Source organism: Elephantulus edwardii, unplaced genomic scaffold (assembly GCF_000299155.1).
Source record: "Elephantulus edwardii isolate Elephantulus edwardi_28Jun2011 unplaced genomic scaffold, EleEdw1.0 scaffold00279, whole genome shotgun sequence".
NCBI classification, from domain to species: domain Eukaryota; kingdom Metazoa; phylum Chordata; class Mammalia; order Macroscelidea; family Macroscelididae; genus Elephantulus; species Elephantulus edwardii.
Genome location: NW_006400029.1, coordinates 1,791,219 through 1,799,778, shown reverse-complemented (window position 1 = coordinate 1,799,778; position 8,560 = coordinate 1,791,219). Strand labels below are relative to the sequence as shown.

The 8,560-nt window shown below is 43.3% G+C and overlaps 1 protein-coding gene across 1 annotated transcript in view; it reads left to right on the top strand.

The window, feature by feature from the left end:
• Window positions 1–5,216: 5,216 nt before the first annotated feature.
• Window positions 5,217–8,560, top strand: part of LOC102867398 (pleckstrin homology domain-containing family A member 2-like) — a 71,556-nt gene continuing 68,212 nt past the window's right edge. Inside the window, exon 1 of the mRNA XM_006900274.1 lies at window positions 5,217–5,374. Within this exon, the coding sequence (XP_006900336.1) occupies window positions 5,234–5,374 (141 nt within the window). The 5' untranslated portion in view covers window positions 5,217–5,233. The remainder of the gene's footprint in view (window positions 5,375–8,560) is intronic.

Below are 8,560 nucleotides of genomic sequence, written 5' to 3'. Positions count from 1 at the left end.
ATGGTATTTTTAGTACTCTTCTTCAGTACCACAGCTCAAAGGTATCAATTTTCCTTCTATCATCCCTAGTCATTGTCCAGCTTTCTGATGCATAGCAAGTAATTGCAAAGACTATGGCCTGGATCAGGCACACCTTAGTCTCCAGACTGACATCATTGCTCTTCAGTACTTTGGAGAGATCTCTGACAGTAGACTTTTCCAGTACGATTGGTCTTTTGATTTGCTGGCTGCTGGTACCAAGAGTGTTGATTGTGGAGCCAAGCAAACTAAAGCTATTAACAGTCTCAATCTCGTCACCATCTATGATGATGCTGCCAATCGGCCCAATGGTGAGAATCTTTGTTTTCTTCATGTTGAGCTTCAATCCACATTAAGCCTGCAGTCCTTGATCTTCTGCAACAAGCACTTCAGGTTCTCCTCAGTTTCAGCAAGCAGGGTTGTGCCATCTGCACAACTCATTGATGAGTTTTCCTCCAATCGTGATGCCACATTTCTCCTCATAGAGCCTAGCCTCCTGGATAATATCTTCTGCATATAGACATATAGAATGAAAAGGTATTTTATGCATTGCAAATAGAGACAATCCATTTAGAAAGCAATTTATACTTGTTGTGTGCCATCGAGTTGCAGCAGACTCACAGCTGACCTTCAAGCAGATTTTTAGAGGTGGTAGATTGCATGGGAGGAGATTTCCCATCCTCCTCTTGTGGAACAGCTGTTGGATTTGAACCGTGTGCCCTTGCACAGCTCTTACCACTAGGCCACCAGAGCTCCCTAATTTACCTAAAGTCTCAGTTTTTAAAGACCTAGTCATGCCACTATTTGGAATTAACTAGTCATGTTACTACTGAAATTGATAATATTTCTGTGTAAAAGAAGAAACATAGCTTGAAAATATGAATATTATTATTTATAATAATAAAAAACGAAATACAGCCTGACCCTAAATTAGCTAGATTGATGCAGTGACTGCAGAGCAGAGCACGAGAGAGGGCAAGGTTTGATGTGTTGTTCCTCAGGTAACTAAGAATTGTAGTTGACTTAAAGGCATCTAACAAATAGAGAATTTTAAGTTTATCAGAGACTGATGATGTGAAAAGAGTTGGTTAGTGATTTTAAAAAATTATTTTGTTATTGTTGAGAATAATTCATGGCAAAATATTTACCCATTTGACAGTTTCTGCATGTACAATTCAGTGACATTTGTTACGTTGACTTGTGTAGCCATTTTCACCATTTTCTATGCTGTTCCTCTTTCATTAACATAAACTCATTTCTCCATAAGTTTCCTATCTAATCTTTGTAGTTTGCTGTCCTTACTTTCTTCCTATAATGGATAGTTCTTGAGCATAATGCTCTAGAGAACTCTGGTGGTTTACCACTCTAAGAATCTGCATTGCCAGCCTCAAGGTACATGGTTCAAGTCCTCTAGCTGCTTTGTGGGAGAAAGGTGGGCAGTCTCCTCCTGTGTGATTGATTATCTCTGAAAACCTGCTGGAGCGTGGATGCTTAAGGAGATTATTCCCCCTCCCCATTAGTTAAGCTATTTTCTTAATTTAAGAAAACTTTCTTTTTCTCATTTTTAGCTTTAAGACATAGAAATCACTCTCAGAGCAGTAGTTTCAGGGGTTTGCTAGAGTGATTTTTAAGTGGTATTCTTATATTGTGATTTTTAGTCCTAAAACATGAGAGAGGTTTGGCACACTGTGGAAAATAGGGTGTTGCGTGGGTTGGACCTAGGTCCTTTCCAGCACAAATTTTCTGTGTTCTTTGTCAGCCATGTGTTTTGATAGCTAGGAAGCAACTTTTGGATGGCTTTATTATGATGTTATAACAAAGTGAAAGAGTTGATGGGGGATTACCAAGTTCTCTAACCTAGTGTAAGGGTTTCTATGTTGCCTTAAGAGAAGGGGAAGGTCACTGTGGTTTTGAGGCCTAACACTTGTAGGGGTTGAGGGGTGGGAGCAAATCCCAGGACAAACTACCAGACAGATTACTGCTCCTCATCCAATATTTTTACGCTGGGGAACTCAGTTTAAAATAAAATTTAAGTTAGCAAGTGATTTCTGGAATTCAGAAACAGGTTAAAACTACGTTAACTTGAGGGGTGTTTGTGAGAGTTGGAAAGGACATTTTGAAGCTTTGCCAGTTGTTGGATGATAGTTACTGCTGCATCCAGCTTTGTTTCTTCCACCTAAGTATTTTGCTAACACTTTCCTTTCCTGCTATCTCCAGTGATTAGTGGAGACTGGAGCTAGATGGCAGAGTTAGTTGTATTACAGGAACTTTTTGGTTAAAAGAAGAAAAAAGATGAAAAGCCAGGGAAGACTTGGAATATAATGGTGACATGGTTGAGAAGGCAAGGAGAAGGGATTTTAGGGAGTAGAGTAGTTGACTCTCTTGCCAAATCGTGGCAGCTCTTGTGACAAGTAGTATACAAACCAAGATCGTCCTGAACGGCAAGGGGATTTGGGCATGGAATTGAAGGTTTGTGGTTTGCACACCTTCTTTTGAGTATTGCTTCTATGTGGGTTAGCCAGTTATAACCACATTTCTGTGTGATGCTTGGTTCTCCTGCAGCTGATCCTTCTTCCCACCTCCCACAGTCTTGATCAGCTCTATGACTCAGCTGCTTCTCAGGACATCTGAACAGTTCCTCCCCACCTCCTTCTTCCTGGGGCTAGAAACATAGTCAGGAGAAGTCGTAACCACAATTCTTACTGCTACCTTTCCTTTTGGCACTTTAGGGTCTTCTCTCACTCAAGCAAATGGGAAGTCCCTCCAGTAAAGGTGTGTGTAGGGGGCCAAGAATTATAGAATCCCTTCTAGCCTCTGACTTGAGAAAAAGAATGACATTTGTTAATCCTGTAAACTGCAAATGGAAAATTTGAAAGCCAGTATTTAATTGTATACTATGCTTACCAACTATACCTAAAGACGTCTGCTTTCTTATTGCATGACCATTTCAGTGCTTTGTCTTCGACCCGTTGGAGGAGTAGCAACAGTCTTGCAACCCTTGGAAATCCTGACTGTGCAGATGAGGAAATTCACTTAGGTTTCTTATGGGCAGGCCATCTCTCTCACCCTGATCAGGCAGCTTGCTGTATATCCCTTCTGTGAGGCTGGCCCAGCCTTTCTGCATAGAGCACATCTCCCCTGATTCTCCGTAGGGGACCAGCATCTCCTTTTTAGGACGTGTTCCTGTCTACCTCCACCAATGCCAGGCCCATCTCTTAGGTCTGCTAGAAGACTCCTAAGCTTCAGTGTGATGAAGAGACTTAAGTTCTTCCTATGATATTTGTTCCTGGGTTTTGGCTTGTGCTCATCTCTTTGCCTTTCCAGAACTCAAGAGTTGCTCCCTTGTGAAATTGGAGCTGAGATAGGAAGATTAGTTTGGGAAGGCCTGCCTGCAGGTGTGCTGGTACCTGTAGGATAGGTGATGCTGTGTGTGGGGTGTCCCTCCCCTCCCCAGGCTCACCCACTTCTGCTATAGTGCTGCTTCCTTCTTCTTGGCTGTCTTTCCCAAACCCCTTCCTTCCACCATTTGATCTTCTCTCACCTTGTTCTTTGCTTCTGCTCCTTGTACTTGTCTTTCAGTGATGCAGTTTCATTTTTCTTCTGTTTCTCTGGTGGCTTTGTTCCTCTGGCTCTCATTACCCAGCGACTTGAGAAAATGGGATCTTGACCTATGTTCCTTCTGACTGAGTTGTCTGCTGCAGTTGGAATTCTGGTCTGACTTTACCTTGAATCAGGGCCTCATTAATATTCTTATGTTCTGGAACTCTTGTTCTTGGGGCTACTTCTCAACATGGCAAGGCACCCTATGGAGGTAGGAGACAACGGAACATAGCAGCATTGGCTGCCCTGAAAATTAGCCTGATCTCATGAGAATATGGCTCATTGCTGCTGTGGACTTGACCTCTTTAGGCCTGGAAGCTCTGGTGGTCTAGTGGATAAGGAGTTGCACCGTCAATCTAAAGATAGGCAGTTCAAATTTGCCAGCTGTTTCAGCTGCTAGAGAAAGATGACTAATCTCTTGTGCAGTTTATAGCCTCTGAAAGCCTCTGGAGAGTCACTTATGAGTCTGTTCTGCAGTGAGTTTTGAAAGAGCCTGCAGGGCTAGAGGGATGATGTCAAGGTAGCTTCCTTGCTGAAGCCTTGTAGTTTTCGAATGGCTGCAAGCCCATCATCTCACAACATGGTTTGGTTGTAGAGTGAAGACAATGGTGCGTGTGGGCCACTGTGAATTTTGCTTTGTTGAAGCTGAGCAGAGCCCAGGCAAGGGTGGTGTCTGCCCTTGGAAGACTAAATGGCGTATGATGTTTTCTAATTAATTGGCAATTAGCTGTAATTAATTAGGTGACCAGGTTGGGTGTGTCTCATTGTTGAAAAGTGTTCCTCCTCCTTGGGTAGCACCGGGCTCCTGTCCCCTCTTTTTGCCCTTCACAGAGCCATCCTGAGGAGAAGGGACCCTTGCTGTGAGTCAGTGAACCTTGTTCAGGAGCTGGGGTTTCTTTTTTCCCTCCTCATCCTTTCAGTTATAAGTACTTCCTGGGTAGCAGCAAAGTTAAGTAAGTGCTGTTTGGACAGGGAGATAGAGTCCCTCAGATTTAATCCTTTGGGATCTTCATGGGGCCAGAACTGCTACCCTTTCTGACTGAAATTTTGGCAGAATTTCATCCAAGTATTTGAATTGGCACTTATATCCTCCTTGATAGAGTTTCTTCATCTATAAAGTTGGTTTATGACCTACTTGACAAGGTTTTTGTAAAGAGTATTAGTAATGGCTGCTGTGTTTGAACGGTTTAACATGTGCCAAGCACTACTCACCAAAATATTATGAAGTATAATTACTCTTATCCTCTTCATTTTACAGTTGCAGAACTTGAGGTGCAGAAAGGTGAAATAGTTTGTGGTCACAGAGTTAGTAGAACTTGAACCTTGGACCCCGAGTCAAAGTCTAGGCTTACACTATGTGTGCCAACTACCTAATGCTGAGCTTGGCATATAGTAGAATCTCAGTAAAGTTAATTAAAGATGTGTTTATGGATTTTGATGTCTGCTTATGGGTTGATAGAGGTTTTGAGAAAGTTTGGTGCTTGAGTAAAAATAAATTCATCCTGGCTTCTTACAGAGATGAGTCAAGCCAGGGGAGTCCCTCCAAGACTTTCTTCACTCTCTCCTCACCAGTACCTCCCTCCTTCCATGCAGGTGATGTGAGCAGAGCCCAGGAATGCCTTATGTGGATCGGCAGAACCGAATCTGTGGGTTTCTGGACATCGAAGAGAATGAGAACAGCGGCAAGTTTCTGCGAAGATACTTTATTCTGGACACCCAGGCCAATTGTCTTCTCTGGTACATGGACAACCCCCAGGTGAGGTTCATTGGGAAGGCACAGGGTGCTGACTGCCTGGGAGGAATGCACACAGGCTCTGCCTCAAGGGCTTCCTCTCCTGGGAACTGCGTGTACCTGCTGGTCAGCGAGGACTGAAAAACCCCACAGTCCACCAACACACTTACATACACAAAGAGCCATACAGATCTTAACCAAGGAGAAAGACGCTCATCTCTTCTGACCTGAGATCTGGTGTCTTTTCTCACACTTGGGAATTAAACACTTGCAATAATCATGCAGAGGCTGGACAGGCTGAGTCCAGGTTCCAGTACCTGGCTTTCTTCTTTTCATCTCTCTTATTAGGGTTGTGGCCTGGTAGCCACTCTTGCTCTTCCAGTCCTGGGCTCCTCCCCAGCAGAGAATGTGACCTGGTTCCCTGAGCAGAACAATTGTTGGGCTCCTTTGTTAGTGTATACAATCAAAAAGGCATAGCATCCTGGGGTAGAGGTGAACTTAGATATGTCCACTCTACATCCTCATGCTCTAAGTGGCTCATTGCCATCAAGTGGTAACCAGCTCATGGCTGACCCCCTATTGGGTTTCTAAGGCTATAACGCAAATGGAAGAAACTGCTGAGAGATGTGGCCCTTGAATTAACAATGCAGCTCTTTCTGGCTGTACCACCAGAGCTCCCACAGCTGTGAAGTTGGTGTCTCAGACATTGGAATTGACTTGTGTAGTTCAAGCATAAAGGAAGGAGTTCATTTATGCTTTATTACTATAAGAGTCCCTAGAGTCATCACTGGTTTGTGTAGAAGTTACTCTCATCATGATTTACGGTCCCTAAGTGATACCATTTGTTCTATGCTGCTATTCTGAAGGTTGGTGGTTCAGATCCCCCAGCAGTATGGTGGAAGGAGAGGTCCGGGGATCTGCCTCAGTTATGACAGCAACCAGGAAAATCCTCCTGTGCACACATGGGTGGAAATGAGTCAAAACGGAGTCATTGGCAGCTAACAGTACTAATCGCCCTGACAGGGAATCTCCAGTATTTCCCCTAGCCCTGTCCTTGTGAGTACTATCAGCCGTTTCCTTCCCATTTCCCTGGAGCAGTATGGTGGAATGAGAGCCCCACAGTCCAGTGTGGCCTCTGCACAGCAAGATCATGGATCTTGACCTTGTTAGGGAGGGGAGGAAATGAAGGCTGTCATCTGGCTGTGGTTGACAGGCTTGGGGATGAGGAAAGTCTGAGTGTTGGGACATAAATTTATACCTTCAGGTGTGACTGTGGAAGAGGAGTCCCAATGTCTCTAGCTGTTAGTTGGGGGACTAATTCTCTGAAAGTATTTGGCCTTGGTCCTCTGGATTTGATAACTGAGAGAAAATGCCACAGCAGATGTACTCAGAAAAGCAGTTGCCAGAAATCAACCTCCTCAGGAAAGACTGAATTCTAAATAGAAACAGCCAATACACAATAAAAGGCTGACCCTCCCTTTCAACGCTGTTGAATCGGAACTGACTCATAGCTGATCTTCCAGTGGATTTTCAAAGGCTGTAAATTGCACAGCCTACCATTGGGTTGGCAGTGCCTCTCCTTACCCACTAGGCCACCAGAGCTCCAAGGCATTGTTTGTTGTGGTTGTGTGCTGTCAAGTTGGAACCAACCCATAGCAGACCTTTCAGCAGTTTTTAGAGCATGTTAATTCCATGAGAAGAAATTGTGTGTCTTCTCTCACAGACTATCTGGTGGATTCAAACTGCATGCCTTTGGGATTGCAGCACAGTTTCTTACCACTTGGCCACCCTAAGGAGTGAATAGATACTATAATTAATTCATTAATTCATTAATGGCAATTAATATTATAAAACAAAATTTCTAATTAATGATTTGCAAACCTTCACTCTAGTGAAAAGAGGAGAAACAGAACTAGATGCCAGGTTTTCCTATCCCTTGTTCTACTGTGTGTCAATGATAAACATTTTCTTGAATGCTTTTCTTGATTTGCTATATATTCAGATTAGTCCTTCCTGTGGACACCGTTCCACTCGTAACTTGACCTGGAACTCTTGCTCCTTATATACGTACATAGTCCTTGATTTAGGATGTATTTGGCGTTCCAAGAACTGTTGGTATTTTGTTTTGAATTTTGTATGTTTTATAAATAGGTACAGTGTTGCAGCATATAATTTGCTGATGTTAAAATTCTGAAATGTTCACTTACAAGTGTTCCATGTTAGAATTTATTGTTTCAAACACTTAGATAGCAGGCTATGAAAAGGTAGGGGAAAACACAGTAGTATCTGACTGAGGTCAGAACTGACTTATGAAGGCATCACTCCCTAGTAAGGACTATTTGATTGCTTTGGATGCCTTCAGATCCTGCTGTATTGTTTACTTTGCTTTTGTTTTCCTTGGAGCTCTGGTGGTGCAGTATATTGTGCTGACTCTAAGGAGGTAGTTTGAATCCACCAGCAGCTCTGCAGTAGAAAGATGAGTAATCGCTCCTGCAATTTACAGCTTAAAAACCCGTGAGAGGGTCAGCTGTGAGTTGATTCCGACTCCGTTACAATGACAGTGAGTTTGATTTCTTTTTCTTAGCTGGTACATTTCACTTGAGTACAGAAGGGAATTTCCATTGTGAAAGGCAGTAGTAGTTTAGGTGTCCCTTTTCTGTCATTGGAGATTGTTAAAGTTGAATCCCTGTTGCCAATAGACTTGGCCTCTGGCATGTCAGAGGTTGGTTTCTGAATAGATTCTGGTATCTGGATTTTATCATTCCTTTTCTCATTCTCCCTCTTTGTGTACTTTCTTCTACTCACCTACCATGTTAGTCTTGCTTAGCTCCATGTTTCTCTGCGAGGACTGTTCTTTAACCAAATTCTCTAGCTTGGGAAATCCCTGCCTGGTTATCACTCCTTCCTCTGAGATTTGGACGCCCTTTAGACCCTGACCATGGGCTGCATGTCTTGTTCTTAGTGGCAGATTATCCAGAGCCACAGTGACACCATCTGCTAGATCTTGAGTGTTGCTAACTGTAGGATTTCCCTTGCTCCATCCTGTCTTCATTTCGGGCTATCCCTTGGTTCTCACGCTTGATTTCACTTTTTATGCTGGGCCGCCTTATGGGTTCTAGTCAGCCTTTGCAGAGTCTGCTGCTTAAGAGAGCCTTCTCTCACCTCGGCCAGCTAAGTTTCTTGTGTTCAGCCGACTTAAATTTTGTGTCA